The 16,121-nt window shown below is 40.4% G+C and overlaps 2 protein-coding genes across 6 annotated transcripts in view; both read left to right on the top strand.

Annotated features, from left to right (window-relative positions):
* Nucleotides 1-11,311, top strand: part of SFMBT1 (Scm like with four mbt domains 1) — a 157,391-nt gene extending 146,080 nt beyond the window's left edge. For all 5 annotated transcript variants that reach the window (XM_003789384.3, XM_023513023.1, XM_023513024.1 and 2 more), the window contains 4 exons: nucleotides 2,781-2,959; nucleotides 3,413-3,658; nucleotides 4,473-4,601; nucleotides 5,896-11,311. In XM_003789384.3, coding sequence (XP_003789432.1) covers nucleotides 2,781-2,959; nucleotides 3,413-3,658; nucleotides 4,473-4,601; nucleotides 5,896-6,036 — 695 coding nt within the window. In that variant the 3' untranslated portion in view covers nucleotides 6,037-11,311. The remainder of the gene's footprint in view (nucleotides 1-2,780; nucleotides 2,960-3,412; nucleotides 3,659-4,472; nucleotides 4,602-5,895) is intronic.
* A 2,652-nt stretch (nucleotides 11,312-13,963) lies between these two features.
* LOC100951035 (store-operated calcium entry regulator STIMATE) overlaps nucleotides 13,964-16,121 on the top strand; it is a 53,044-nt gene continuing 50,886 nt past the window's right edge. Inside the window, exon 1 of the mRNA XM_003789383.3 lies at nucleotides 13,964-14,271. Within this exon, the coding sequence (XP_003789431.1) occupies nucleotides 14,112-14,271 (160 nt within the window). The 5' untranslated portion in view covers nucleotides 13,964-14,111. The remainder of the gene's footprint in view (nucleotides 14,272-16,121) is intronic.

Genomic DNA, 16,121 nt, shown 5'->3' with positions numbered 1-16,121 from the left:
TGGCGCCTTAGCCACTTGAGCCACAGGCGCCAAGCCAGAGGACTTATTCTCTCTGACTTTTTATTTAAACTGTAATTCAATAAACAGAAGAGTGTGATATTAAAGAATTGTCAGATGAGTGATTGGACAGAATAAAGGGGCCAGAGAAGAGCCAAACTTATATGGTTAAGTGATTTTTAACAAGAATGACAAATTTATTGAGAAAAGTAAATTCTTTTTTAAAAATTAGCACAGGTACAACTGGATATCCAAATAGAAAAAACAAAAACAAACTCTTTGGCTCCTATCTCATAGCATATGCAAAAATTAATTCAAGAATGTAAACCTAGGCTCCGTGCCTGTAGCTCAAGCAGCTAAGGCACCAGCCACATAGACCAGAGCTGGCAGGTTTGAATCTAGACCAGGCCTGCCAAACAACAATGACAACTACAACCAAAAAAAATAAATAAATAATAACCCAGTGTTGTGGTGGGCGCCTGTAGTCCCAGCTACTTGGGAGTCTGAGGCAAGAGAATCACTTAAGCCCAGGACTTGGAGGTTGCTGTGAGGTGTGATGCCATGACACTCTACCCAGGGTGACAGCTTGAGGTTCTGTCTAAAAAACAAACAAATAAACAACAACAACAAAAAAAAAACCCCAAAATGTATACCTAATGTAAAAGCTAAAGCTGTTCAGTTCTAGAAGAGGAAAAAGAAAATATTCTCAAAATCTTGGGATAAGCAAAGATTCCATAGAAAGGACCTAGAAATACACTAACAAAGGAAAATTAATAAATGAAGCATCACTAAAATCAAAAACTTTAGCTCTTTGAATAATACTATTTATAAAAAAGGAAAAGATAAGCCAGAATCATAGAAAAAATATTCTTCACTTGATCTTAGCTAAAAGGCCGAGAAGCGATGAAAAAATATTCTTAATACATATATCCAAGAAGAACCTTCTCTCCAAACTATAGTAAGAACTCCCACAACTCAATAATAAAAAGCAGAAATTTTGAAACTAAAGAGAGTTGGTGAGTGCATGAAATTGTAAGTGTGGTAAATACCACTAACCAGGACACTTTTCTTTTTCTTTTCTTTTCTTTTTCTTTTTTTTTTTTGAGACAGCCTTAAGCTATTGCTCTGGGTAGAGTGGCATCACAGCTCACAGCATCCTCTAACTCCTGGGCTCAAGCAATTCTCCTGCCTCAGCCTCCTAAGTAGCTAGGACTACAGGGGCCTGCCACAACGCCCGGCTATTTTTTGGTTGCAGTCATCATTGTTGTTTGGCAGGCCTGGGCTGGATTCAAACCCGCCAGCTCAGGTGTATATGACTGGCATCTTAGCCGCTTGAGCCACAGGCACTGAGCCCCACAGTACATTTTTAACATAGTTAGTTTTATGTTATGTGAACTTTACCTCAAATCAAATAGATCAATAAATGAAAAGAGAAACAAAATGTTCTGGAATTACATAGTGGTAATGGTTGCATAAGTGCATATACTAAACACTACTGAATTTATACTTTAAAATAGTGAATTTTATGTTATGTGAATTATATCTCAATAAAAAAATTTTTTAAAAAGAAACAACATTTTTAAAGATGAATAAGACTTGAACATGTACTCCATGGGAAGATATACAAATGGCCAATAAACACATGAAAAAGTACACGATATCATTAGTCATCAGAGAAATGCAGATCAAAACTGCCATGAAGAATTAATACATATCTGCTAATTTGGCTGAAATGAAAAAGACAATTCTACATGTTGGCAGAAGTGTGGAGCAACTAGTGCTTTCATATATTGCTGGTGGGAGTGTAAAATTACATATATGTTCATTTTGGAAACTGGTAATTGCTTTGAAAGTTAATCATATATCTATCTTTTAATAGATTTTTGAGTAAAGAAAAAAATCATACATCTATATATGATCTAGAAATTCTATTCCTAGATATTTATTTAAGGAAATTAAAATACATTAAAAGTCTTCCAAGGGCTTGGTGCCAGTAGCACAGTGGTTAGGGCGCCGACCACATGCACCCAGACTGGTGGGTTCAAACCCAGCCTGGGTCTGCTAAACAATGATAACTGCAACAAAAAATAGCCAGGTTTTGTGGTGGGCTCCTGTAGTCCCAGCTACTTGGGAGGCTGAAGCAAGAGAATCACTTAAGCCCAAAAGTTTGAGGTTGCTGTGAGCTGTGATGCCACAGGACTCTACAAGGGCGACATAGTGAGATTCTGTCTCAAAAAATAAAAAAAGTCTTCCAAGAATGTTCACTGCAACTTAATTAATGGTAGTTGAAACCTTGATGCAGCCCAAGTACCTATAACAGAAGAATAGATAAACTGGTAGATTCATACAGTGGACTGCTATCCATTTAGGTAATTCATCATAAACACAATAGCATAGGTGAAAGTTATAAACATTATGCTGAGTGAAAGGAGCCATATACAAAAAAGTACCTGCTATGTGGTTCCATAAAGCAAAACATAGTAATCAGCATATAATGTTTGCTTCTGGTCAAGGGAACTGACTGGGAAGGGACCCTGGGAACTTTCTGAACTGATGATGTTCTGTGCATATAGAACATATCTTGATATGAGAACATTATTCAGGTTTATGCATGTGTTAATATTAATTGAACTGTACACTTATGTTTCTTCCACTCTATGGAATTTAAAAATTCAGTCAAATATAGTATACCTGGTTTTTGCTGTGCTAATAAAATCTCTTGTGGTTTTTCGGTGCACAGAAATAATGAAGCTACTTTATTTTTCTTTGTTGTCTACATTTAGCACACTATTATGGAAAGAAGAAAAATAAAAGAATTGGGAGGCCACCTGGTGGTCATAGTAACTTAGCTTGTGCCCTAAAAAAAGCCAGTAAGAGGAGAAAGAGGCGGAAAAATGTTTTTGTTCATAAGAAGAAACGCTCTTCTGCATCTGTTGATAATACCCCAGTAGGCTCTCCCCAGGTATGTACCTGTAATGTCTAGAAGCCAAGTGACCACTTACAAAGCAGATAAAGATAAAATACCTGCAAGTATTTCTAATGCAGATCTCTGGCCAATAGAAGATGGTTTTGTGGTCTAGAAACTGGTTTGTTGGCTCTGTGCCTGTGGCTCAAGCGGCTAAGGCGCCAGCCACATACACCTAAGGTGGCGGGTTCGAATCCCCAGCCCGGGCCCGCCAAACAACAATGATGGCTGCAACCAAAAAATGGCCAGGCGTTGTGGCGGGCACCTATAGTCCCAGCTACTTGGGAGGCTGAGGCAGGAGACTCGCTTGAGCCCAGGAGTTGGAGGTTGCTGTGAGCGTGATGCCATGGCACTCTACCCAGGGGGATAGCTTGAGGCTCCGTCTCAAAAAAAAAAAGAAGAAACTGGTTTGTTCTGAATTTCAATGAGACTTTTCTCCTTTTACTCCAGGGAAGTGGGGGTGAAGATGAGGATGACCCTGATGAAGGGGATGATGATTCCCTCAGTGAAGGCAGTACATCTGAGCAACAGGACGAGCTGCAAGAAGAGTCAGAAATGTCAGAAAAGAAGTCGTGTTCCTCTTCTCCTACCCAAAGTGAGATGTCCACATCGCTGCCTCCAGACAGACAGAAGAGAAAAAGAGAGCTTCGCACTTTTTCATTTTCTGATGATGAAAATAAACCTCCTTCACCAAAGGTACCATTTTAAAACTAGTTTCTTTTTTCCTAGAATTTCCCTCTAGAATCTAATTGTTAATGACACTAGCATTCCACTTTGATTATAGGCTTGTGCAGAATTTTCAGGGTCTCTTTATTTTAAAATAATGAAGTGATTTTCAAATGCTTATAAGGGGGAAAGTCTCTCTTATAGTAACTGCTTATTTAAACTAGCTTCATTGCTAGTTTATTTGTAGCTTGTCCTTATAGTTTTGAGAAAACTACTTTCTTAGTAATTTTCATAATATGCATAGTTTTGTAGAAATAAATTATCTTTGTGTTTCTGGTTAAGCCATTTGGTTTAGTATACTTAAGACATATATACATAGGCACAGGTATACATTATATATCATACACACTAAATAATAAGTTAAGTTCATATTTTAAAACTAAATTGCTTTTAAAAAATATTTCATGAACAGAAGCAATAAGTGTCTTCACTTGGTAATTTTGGTAAGCCTTCTTTCATTGGAATTATTATCCCATTCACTTCTTTACCAGAGAGTAAGAACCAAAGAACAAATGGGAGATTTTAAAACTATTTTACTCTGTTAAATTTTCTAAATTATTTGTGCTGAAACTTGGAGATAAATTCTTTCTCATTGATATTTTATGCTATAAAAGACAGACATTTCTTGAGTATGTGTAGACCTTTGCTATCTTTGCTGGGAGAAATCATGTCCTAAGGTCACTTTAAATCTGGTCTTGAAGGATTATAAATGTGTATAGAGAGACTTTTTTGGAATAAAGTGGCTCTTATACCATTTGGTTTGGTTTTGTTGTGGGGAATGAAGGAAATAAGGATTGAAGTTGCTGAAAGGCTTCATCTGGACAGTAACCCCCTGAAGTGGAGTGTGGCAGATGTTGTGCGGTTCATCAGATCCACGGACTGTGCTCCATTAGCACGAATATTCCTAGACCAGGTAATCACAGATACTGTAATTTTTAGTAATATGTCTCTTTAGAAAAGAACCATGGGTATAATAGTCAATTTATTTATGAGTTATAGGGAAAATAATCCCATCCAAAAGAAAAGAATTCCTTTGGTTCCATTTTTGGGAATAGGAAGATGATAAAAAGTTATTTATCAGACTTGCTCCATAGTTGGAGCAGGTTATCATTGCATTTCCATTTTTCCTAAGAATTCACTTCCAGCCTCCAGATGTTTAAACGGCTTAAAATCAAGCATGCCATGCTTAATTGTCTTCATTTTTTCAAAAACAATGATTTGCTTTTTAAAAAGAAAATTATCTGCATTGTGTTAGGCTCTAGAGTGGTGATCAATTTTAAGGCAAGCTTGCTGAAACACAAATAGTAGCCTTAAATAAAGATTAAAATAAATTTTCTTTTAACACTTGGGCAGGTTAAAAACTAAAGATCTTTAAAGAGCTTATCAGGTTTTTATGAATGTTACAGAGTAGGAAAACATGGAAGTTTATAGTTAATATTTTGTTTTAGGCTGAGTGTGGTGACTCAGGCCAATAATCCTAGCATTCTGGAAGGCTGAGGCAGAACTGCTTGAGCCCAGGAGTTTGAGGTTGCAGTGAGCTATGACAGTGCCACTGTACCCTACCTTTGTCTCAAAGAAAACTTTCAGATTTAGAAAGAGCCCTGTAAAAAGATGGCACAATTACTTGCCAGTTAGTTACAGAGACTGTTTACTGAATTTTTGCCAAGCAAACATGCTATAGAATGGATTCTTATCCTTGGCAAACTAATAAAACTTTATTAACTCTGAAGTTTAATTAGTATAGAGGGCTTTGGAGGCACTTAAAAGGGAATGCATGATACTTATTTTATTTTATTTTATTTTATTGCTCTGTTGCCTGGGTGACAGTGCAATAGTGTCACTGCAGCCTCAAACTTGTGAGTTCAAATGATTCTCTTGCCTTAACCTCCTCAGTAGGAGGAAGTACAGGTGCATGCCACCATGCTGGGCTAATTTTCTATGGTTTGGTAAAGGTGGCGTCTTGCTCTTACTTAGACTGGTCTGGAATGCTTGACCTCAGGTGATCCTCCTGCCTCAGCCTACCAGAATGCTAGGATTATAGGTGTGGGCCACCATGCTCAACCATAATGCTTATTTAAAAGGAATAAGTAAGGAAAGGAAAGTACAAGGACTCCAATTTTGACAAAGTCACAGTGAACAGGGACTGTCGTGATTGAGCTGCCATTCATGTGCCCATCATAGATAATTTGTATTTTATGTCTCAACAGGAAATTGATGGGCAGGCCCTGTTGCTTCTTACCCTTCCCACTGTTCAAGAGTGCATGGACTTAAAATTGGGCCCTGCCATCAAACTTTGCCATCACATAGAAAGGATCAAGTTTGCTTTTTATGAGCAGTTTGCCAACTGAGGAGGACAACCAAAGTGAGCTGGATCTTTGAAGCACAAATGCAGCGAATCCTTCCACTGGCTCCACAAGTGGAGCTGGAATAGTCCTGCGGCTCTGGGCCCTGCAGGTGTCGGCTTGTTCTCTTTGCACTTTTAGGGAAGGAGGACCCACATTGAGGAAGCAAAAATTGGGCACAGAAGTGGCTCTTCTGCTGGTGGAAATGTAGACTGATCTTGTTCAGCAGATTGCAGTTTTTAAAAAATAAAAGTTGTAAGGAAAAGGCTTATATAAGAAGAATAAGGATTTCCAATGTTGTGACCCAGAAACAAAGAATAACCTAGGCGGTTGGAAATAATCCCTTTGGTTGTTTTGTTTTCATTCTATTCCTTCCCATTGTATATTGAACTTTGTTCTCTGCTTTCACTTTCTTGGAGAGAGAGGACATGGCTTTAAAGTCAGCACTGATTTGGGACTGTGCCTATGACGGGTCAGTGCGTCATTATCATTGTGTTTTTAAGCTTTTTTTAAATTAAAACAGTTCATTTTGGGGATGATTATGTGGCTGTAGGGTTTTGAATGTATAGTCAAACTTTGATCCATTTTAAAATCTATTCATAGGAGTTCCTTTGTTTACTACCTCTGTTGATAATTGCGCTTACAGCCATGTATGAGGGGTTTTGTATGATGCCATTTTTAAGCTACATGAACACTAAAACTATGAAAGAAGTTGGGGAGGGGGGAGGGACAATTTTCTTTCTTAAAAACATTATGTGGGCACTTATAATACCACCCCCTTAACTGACCTGATCTAAGAACTCTGTTGTACTCCATCATTGACCCAGTTTGGGCTACCTGTGTTAAATGGCATTGGAAAGACAGAATTTCAACTTCATTGCTCTCTACCTGTTAGTTTTCATAGACACTTCAATGGCTTTTATTCTCTAGAGTTGTTTTCTACCTCTGTTTCATTTCTAGAGTTATTACTTGGGGTGAAAATTGGTAGATGTTCCTTGGACCCACAGTAAAGCCCATTTCCCCTTCTTTCTAGATGTGTCCAGATAGAAAGTGTAGAAGCACAGCAGGGAAAATGTGTTTTAGGGGATGATGCAGAACAAGTCGAACAGAACTTCTGCAGCAGTCGTCTTAGTGACTGGATAAAGATTGAGAGGTGGTTTAAGATTCTGGAAACATCTTTGCCTTGTCACGCTTACACTTTTCTTGAGTGAATCCTTTAAATTAAATGTAATCAGTAGTCCGAATATTCTCATTTAAACTACTCAGTGTTCTTTTAGGTATATCTTTTGACACAGCTCAAGTTAACATGAAACTCTAGATGAATTTTCACTTGTGATTCCACTGCTAGCCATTATAGAATGATAGCATTTGCTGTACTGTTCCAGCCTTGAGAAATGAGGAAAAACACATACAGAGATTGTCACCTTTAAATGTTTTGCTTTGCTGAGTGGTTTTTTTAAATTATTATCCCAGTCACCTGCAAATTTATAACCTAGTAAATCTTCTTAAGATTTGAAAATGTTTTAAAACTGCAAACTGGGCAAATTCTAAACAATTATACAAATATAAGATAATATTACTACAAATTTAAACTGACTGTGGTTTTTTTCCTCCCCACTCCTCCTCATAGCATCTCCACCCCTGCCAATCTGTTTTTATGAACATTAGCAGATAGTCTGTCATCTGGATCCTGTCTTCACTGGATAATTGAAAAATGAACCACCTTAACTCAAAGCCCTCCAACTAAATCATATTAATAAAGCATATACTCATTGCTGAGGTTACTACCAGATATATCTGAAAAGAAGCTTCATTTAAGTAAAAGTTAATATGTTTGAAACTTTGAGATCCGATGTTTAAAAATTGGATTAATTCTATGTGGAAGAGAAGCATTATATGATGCTGGGGAACAATCAGCATTAAGCAGGTAGGCTTTGAGGGTGGGGATGGTGGTAGTAATCTTACTTAATAAGATATTCTGAGAGCTGAGCAGTAAGAGCAATAAAGCAAAGAGTGTCCCTTGAGGAAGATCAGTAGAACAAAAAGTTTATGGAATTAATGTTGAGGGCCTCATGTTATCTTAGGAAAATTAAATACATTTACTATAAGAGGGAATTTACCAAATGTAAGAACAGCAAATATGTTATTTTGTCCCTCTTTTCACTTTTCTAGAAACCACAGAATTTAGAATCACCTCCCTTTACAGGTAAAGGGATGAAGATACTGGGTGGTGAAACACAGAGCCTGAAATAACCTCTGATCTGGGTAGAGTTGGGGCCAACAGGTGTATCTATTCTATATCATGATTATTCAAGCTCAGCTTTCTCCTACAGAAAGGCTGATTCTAACTCTAGTGGGGTTTCCTTTAATTCTTGCATTCTCCTACTGATACATATTTTACCAGGCAATTGTATCAAAGGGGAATTATATTCCTCTATCCCACACGCCCCAATATTACATAAGAGAGGATAATTGGGAATTTAGCACAAGGCATTTTTTAAAGTTAAAATTTAATTTACCTCATAAAGCTACTGGCTCTGGGCTGTGCTGGACAGCAGTGATGATCAATTTCTATGATGCTGAAACATATTAAGCTTACTGTGTTGGGGCAAAATGTTTGTATGGTGCACATAGGTGCATGAACTTTGTTTTTTAGAGAGACCACCTTCTTAAACTTATGAATGGTACACTGTAAGGGGACTATCTCTGGATTTCACCTGCAGTTGGCTCCATATCCTTCCTGCCTGATCAGAAAGTTTTTCATGGCCCATTTTTTTGACTCTTAATTGACAAGCTTAGAAATATGTTAATGGAACATTTCATCTTTCTGGACCTCTAAAAGATAGCTGACCAATATCAGACCGTATTACTACTATGTTGGTTTGCTAGAAAAACCTTGTGCTACACATGCAGATTGGCTGTGACATTTTGACTATATTTTGTGAGCTTCTGGGGACTATGCTATTTTCCTTTGTAAGCCACTTTCATCTTTCTCATTTGAAGCAGAGTTGAAGTGGCTAATGTAAGGAATGCAGTAATGGGGGCTTTAGTTGTGTTAAGTGGCTCCCAGAACACATCTATGTTGTAGATATATGAAGTCAGAAAAGGTTACTCAACAACCTCTAGAAAAGATGAGCTTCTTGGTAAATATTTGTTGACCTTATGATAGAGGCAAACATAGAAAACCTGTTTAGATCGTGGCTTTTATATGTCTTTTTCCCTGAAGTAAAATTCTCACTGTGAGAGAAAGGGCATTGGACCATAGTCTCCTGAGGACTTGAATATATTTTACTTGCCCTCTAGTACCAATTCAGCCACTAATGTGGTACCTTAATACAGTTTAAAATCTCTAGAAGGCCTTGGGTAAGGTAGTACTCAGAATCATTTTCCTCTCTCAAGCCAAAAAGTGTTTCTGAGGGACGCGTACAACTTCAGAGAATCTACATGGGAAAACTGTCACAGACACATATTTATTCGTCACCCATCACCAAAGAAATATGAAGAAGCTTCATATATGCTTCTATTTAAGGCACTATTTACTGGTTTGATTGATTCCCATAGAGGGACGCGTACAACTTCAGAGAATCTACATGGGAAAACTGTCACAGACACATATTTATTCATCACCCATCACCAAAGAAATATGAAGAAGCTTCAAATATGCTTCTATTTAAGGCACTATTTACTGGCTTGATTGATTCCCATAGAAGCCCCAAGACAGTTCTTAGGAGGTTAGCCTCTATAGTGAAAACACACCTTGTATTTGAACTCTGGTCCTATATATTGAAGATGTTCTGTGTATGTGTATATAACACTTGTTATCAGTAAGAAATTTGTTGACCTTATGAAGATAAAGGAGAAGGCATAACTATGAGAAATGCAGTATAAATCTTGGTGGGAACCAGGTACCCTCCTTTTAAGCTTAAATTTTAATTTATTTCTAGGTCTACTATAAGTAGCCATGTGTCTCGGTCATGATGCTGACTCAGAAACTTTGTAGGACAGAAAGCCTCCTGTAAAACCAAAAAGAAATGTCACTTCCCTACGATTATAATTCTTCCTTGCCTTTATTCACTTTAAATGCTTTACTAGTGAGTTTTGATGACTGTCCCACCCCTTTTGTGAGAATGTGCATACTTTGGAAACTTGAATTTATCCAAATAAGCTACCTATGACTTAGAATTTGGCATATGAGTTCTAACTAACTCAATGCCCAGCCCAAATGGATTTGATTCCAGGTCCACTTACCTGGGGTGTTTTCCTCAGTGTATGTCCCATTCCACAAGTCCATGGTCTTGTTTTTTGAGGGCAGCCTTAAGGGAGAGGTGTGCAAGGTGGTGGTCATTAAATGCACTGCAAACTGATTTTCCTGGTTGTGGTGGTTATGAAGTCTTGAGATTTTTGTAAGAACCAGTAAATCCAGGAGTGGGGGGTTGGAAGGATGTAGAAATAGGCCTAAAATTCCCTCTTCTTAAGTCTTTTTTGACTTAACACACCATTGGGTCTATCCTGGTGCTATAACCTATCACAGAGGACTGTTTTAAAAGGGATACAAGCCACACAGCCTTGCCGGACAAGTCTTTAACACCAGCACTAAAGCATGGACCAACCCTGAGCCATGGGAGGCAAGCAGAGAAGCTAATGCTAACTAGTAAAAGGGTGCCACCTTTGCCAATGGGAGTGCCTGTTCTCAGGATGTGTGGAAACTCAGGCCTAAAGGTTTCTGGATGGTTTATTTAATCTTACTACATGCCTACTTTGGCAGAGTGGAGGTGGACAAAAGTGTTGAAAGATGATTGAGGGAGGTTACAAGACTTAGGCAAAATTAGAGCTAGGTGGTCCTTTAGGTGATTTTGCATGAATCTCTGATGAAGGTAGTTTGAATGTTACTCTTGAGATTTTAGAGGCTCATTTCTTTTGCTCTTCCTTTCTTCTTTTTTTTCATTGAATATTCTCTAAAGACAATCAGAGGCCTGCCAGAGAGGGACTCCTGGCTGGTTCCAGCACTGTCCTTAGGCCACTTTCTAATATTAACTCATTGGAACTGATGCACTTTGTTTAATGTATTTTGCCTTTTTTTTTTTTAAGCTGCTCATTTAGAACAAAATGAAATGCTTATTGCATTGTATCCTTCCTGCTTGCTGTTTTTCCTCTTACTTTCAAAAGTTATGCATTGAAGATAAAGTACGCTTAAGGAGAAGTATGCACAAGAATACCTATTAAAATAACTCCCTTCAAGTTTGTTGGTATAACTTCAATGGATTAAAAAAATATTTTGGATGAATATATTGCGTGGGTTTCTTTGTGTAAATATGATTGTATATAAATTGTGGTACATTATGACAGTTTTAAGTGATTGTGAGAAAATTAAAGGAAACAGGTCGTAAGCTTTGTTTTATTTGTCCTGATTTGACAAATCAGGAAGGCATTTGGCCAGAGTAAATTCTTCAAAATTCTTTCCAGTGGAGCCTCAGAGAATCATTTCTGAGTGGATGAGAAACTTCTTTCCTCCTACTTTAATAAAATTCCAAAATTCTTCCCAATCTCTTGCTGTCTCATACTTTGCTTTCTAGATTTAGGTACTTTGTGTTTTTTGAGACAAGGTTCTCACTAGGTTTCCCAGGCTGGTCTCTAATTCCTGGCCTCTGGCAATCCTCCTGCCTCAGCCTCCTGAGTAAATAGAACTATAGTCACATGCCACCTTACTTGGTTCAGGATTTAGGTATTTTTTACTTTGTGTGTGTGTATGTGTGTGTGTTTCTTTGTTTGGGGTTTTTTGCAGTTTTTGGCCAGGGCCGGGTTTGAAACCACCACCTCCAGTATATGGGGCCGGTGCCCTACTCCTTGGAGCCACAGGCACTGCCCTGTATTTCTTTCTTTGTTTTAGAGATAGGGTCTCATTCCATTGCTCAGGCTGGAGTGCAGTAGCCCTGTCATAGCTCACTGCCTCCTGGGCTCACACAATGCTTCCACTTCAGCTAGGACTATAGGTGTGCACCACCATACCCAGGTTTTTGTTTGTTTGTTTGTTTGTTTGTTTTATAAGGGAGGGGGAAATCTCACCATGGTGCCCAGGCTGGTCTTGAACTCTTGGCCTCAAGCGATCTTTCCACCTAAGCCTCCCAAAGTGCTGTCATTATAGGCATGAGTTACTGCACCCAGCCCAATTTTGGTACTTTTAAATTCTAGTTCAGGAAACCTAGGAAAAGCAGAATTTTCCCAAAGCGACCTCGATCCTGGCATTGGGGATTGTGCCCTTGGTCTCTGAAGACTGCTTCTTGTTCCTCTATAGTGCTTTGTCAAAAACTTCATTTTTCAGATCTATGTGCAATTTTCCTTGAGCTATGTCTGAAAGAAATCAATAGTCATCTTATACCTAAATGCAGTGTTATCTGCTTTAAGACCCATCATCTTGCTTGGTCCTCTACTTGTACTATTAACTGTTGAACATCCTCATAAGATTCCTCTTAGTAATGCAATTCTGATTTTCTCTTATCCATTTATGTTCTTAACCTGATTTATACTTGTGGAGAGGTTTTCATTTTATAAATTAAAATTCCATTTAAATTAAAAACCATGTTGTTGCATGTTCTCTGTGCTAAGCACTGTATTGAATTCAAGGGTGAAAAAAACAGTTCCTGCCCTCCGGAAGCTCACATTCAGCTGTGGCAGACATGAACAGCTGTCAAATTTAGCAGTTTTTAAAGTTTGGGTGGAGCAGTACACACAAGTTAATGTGGGAGCACAGGGGGAGAGGAAAGTCAGGCCTTGAAATATGAGTAGCAGTTCATGGAGCAGAAAGAATAATAAAACAGTATCCATCCAGCTAGAATGCCACACAAGGGTACCCAGGTGTGCAAGTGTTGAGAAATGTATGAGAGAAGGTGGAGAATTGCATGTTTTTCCTCTGGATAATCAGGTCACTGTTTCTGCTAACCATGAAAGCTTTAAGATAGTATTTAGCTCTCTTGGGTAATTGGAATTTCTTGATGCTAGGGAAGATTTCCCCCACATATATTTATTCAACGTATGTAGGCCAGAGTACACACTGGACTCATACCATGGGTGCACTGACATTATCCAGCAGGAAGGATAGGGGCTTTAGAGCTGCAACAAGAAGTATCTAAAGAGGCGGGGAGGTGGGGGGGCCAGGAGAGCAAATGTGGATGGTGACTAGAGTCCCTGGAGTTAGAAAGGGTGTTAGAAAATTTCTAAGGAGTTAGAAAGGGTTATGTAGAGTTAATGGTCCAGGTGCAGAGGGATGTTGTAGACTGGCAAATAGCAATTATTTTCTTTTATGAGTCATGTTTGAAATGTAGTTGTATCCCCTAAAGGTGAATAAGGTGAGGATGCATGCACATCAAGTTTTCAGTGTAACCCTACTATATTTCTAAAAGACATTTGATCCAAGAGACCATTTATTTAATAAATTATGTCTATGCAGGAAAAATTGACGTGGGGGCCTTGACAAGCATTTGGCCAGGAAAGTAGGAGAAACACTGGAATGCCTGAGTTGGAGGGAAGAAGCAATGTAGTCTTAGATTGTTTTCCTTAACTACCTGCTTCAGAATAATCTAGACGGCAGACTATTGGAGCCCATTGCTGAACCTCTGAGCAGAACCTCCGAGGGTCGAATCCAGGTGTATTAACAAATTGTCCAGGGTATGAGAGGTTTAACTTCGAGAGAAAAAGAAATTAATCACAGACCGTCGGTGCTCTTGCCTCAGGACCTGGAGCTTCTACTGTCTGGGCTAGCTCTTAATCCTGTCTGCGCAGCCAGACTCACCTGGTCCGTCTACCTGCGGGCGGGGACCGTCGACCCCGCCCCCTCGCCCAGGCCGGAGCCCCGCCCCGCGGGGAGAGCCGGAGCGGCAGAGGCCCGCCCCCACAGCGGGCTGGGCCAATCAAGCGCTGTTATCTCAGACGTCGGGTTACGCGCGGCGCTGAGTCGGCCGCCGGGTGGAGGTACCGGCTCCCGGCTCGGGCTCCGGGCTCCTGGCTCTGGGCTCAGTGGCGCGGCCCCGGCAGGCAGCAAGGCCGGGCGGGCTGCGGCGCCCCGCGCCCCTCCGGCCAGGCCGGCCATGCAGGGTCCCGCCGGGAACGCGAGCCACGGACTGCCAGGCGGGCCGCCCTCCACAGTCGCGTCTGGGGCGGGCCGCTGCGAGAGCGGCGCTCTCATGCACAGTTTCGGCATCTTCCTGCAGGGGTTGCTCGGCGTCGTGGCCTTCAGCACGTTGATGCGTGAGTGTGGGACCCCCGCCTGTCTTCAGGCCCTGTGCGTCCAGCCTCGGGCCCAGCCCCGCCTCCGGGCCCCTCTTGCCTGAAGAGCTCAGGCCTGGGGGCCCGGGCCCTTTGGCAGAGGTGCCTTTTACCCTTGCGAGCCCACGCTGGACATTCCCAGACTAGGGGTTAGCCTGGGACCCTTAGGACTCCTGAGTCCCCTGCCTTTAGCGATGTAGCCTCTAGCCAGGAGTCATCCGGCCCCTTTCCACTTTACTTGTTCCTTGTCAGAGATATCCGCCCCTCTCTCACGTTGCCATCTCCAATTAAGGTTACCCTACTAACCAGCCTGGACTTAAGAACCCTAAGGATGGAATCCTGCTTTCTGTTCCATCTTAAAGACTCTTTTTAGCCTCCCCTTCGTGCTTTGAACCCACATCCCTAAAACGCCAGTCTGATGTTGAGCTCTTTTCTGCACTTATACTCTTAAAGTATTTATCTTCTCTCTTTTACTCTTCAAGTATTTATCATCTTTGTTCATGTTTAAATTCTACTACCCTTGCATCTCTCTCAAAACCTGGAGTGTAAGGGTGCATTCAGTTTCCCAGTATCAGTCTTCCCCCCACTGCCCCTTCGTGGTCCTTCTTCCTGAGCTTTATTTTTTCTTGGTTTAGGGCAAGACCCACCTAGACTGCCTTATCTCCTAGGTATCTTCCTTTCTCTCTTTTCTTACAGAACAGGCCCACCTGTTTCATCTTTGCCCCAAGCCTTCCTAAATTAAGTCACATCTCAAAATTCCCCTGACTCTTTCTTCTCAATCCACTTTTATCATTTATATTTTAAGTTTTTTTCTTTTCCATGAAACTTGGGCAGCCTAGTGGCTGAATAGGGAAAGAGGCTCAGAGAGTCTGAAAGGTCTCAGAATTCCCATGCTAAGTTACCAGGGGCTCTTCCTTAGTTTTCTGATGAAGAAGTAAGAACCAGATGGCCCTCCTGGAAAACTAGAAGTTCCACCCTGTTGTCATGTGTGCGGTGGGGTGGAGAGTTGTGTTTTTCTTAGTGTACATCCTTCCCCTTATTAAAGTGAGAAGTTTTATTTGACACATAGGTCCAGGAGTGCCCCTGTGATTGCCTTTTAGGAGGAAGAAAATGTTTTAACTATTTGTACAGAAGCATTAATTCCAAAAATATTTTGTTTTCAAAACCTTCCCCCCATGGGCAGTGGGAAGTTTTGCAGAAAGTATGCTCCTTGGTAGCAGAAAAGGATCCCGCAGTTGTGTGCATATGTCTTATAGAATTCAGGGCTGGAGGAGCTGCCTTGCTTGTTTATAACGGGGATTCTTTGGGTGAATTCTCCCAGGCTTTAGGTATACCTAGAACAGCTCTGATCTTGGACATCACTTTCTTCTGGTTGCCTGGCTTTGATAAGCCTTTCAAGTACTCAGCTGTATATGTTTACCACTTTTTCTTTCCCTTTTAATCCCTAGTTGCTTTGCTGTTTTCTCTGCTGAACAAATACCCACTTGTTCCCACAGTAATAATTTGTGACAAGTTAGCCAAAATCAGCTGCTGACTTGGGTGCATTTACTGTATGTATTGTTTGTGTTTTCAAGACATTGTGAGTGGGTCATCACACTCCTCCCCCTTCTCTTTCCTCTAGCCAGCCTTCTTTCTCTCCAAAGGAACTGTAGGTTAAATTTTGATTTTGTTCCCTAACCTGAGATTCATAGTCTAGCTCTGAGTGTTTTCATGGGTTTGATCGATGCTGATACCTGGCTTATCCCCTAGGGTTTGACACTTGTGATGCAGAGAGAGAAATGTGATTATGACAGGGCAGAGTTGCTCACAACTGGGAATGGTGCCTGGTTGAA

The sequence above is a fragment of the Otolemur garnettii genome, unplaced genomic scaffold (assembly GCF_000181295.1).
Source record: "Otolemur garnettii isolate 467f Iridium unplaced genomic scaffold, OtoGar3 scaffold00032, whole genome shotgun sequence".
Taxonomy (NCBI): domain Eukaryota; kingdom Metazoa; phylum Chordata; class Mammalia; order Primates; family Galagidae; genus Otolemur; species Otolemur garnettii.
Note: the sequence above shows the minus strand (reverse complement) of the source record. Positions and strands in the feature narration are given on the sequence as shown.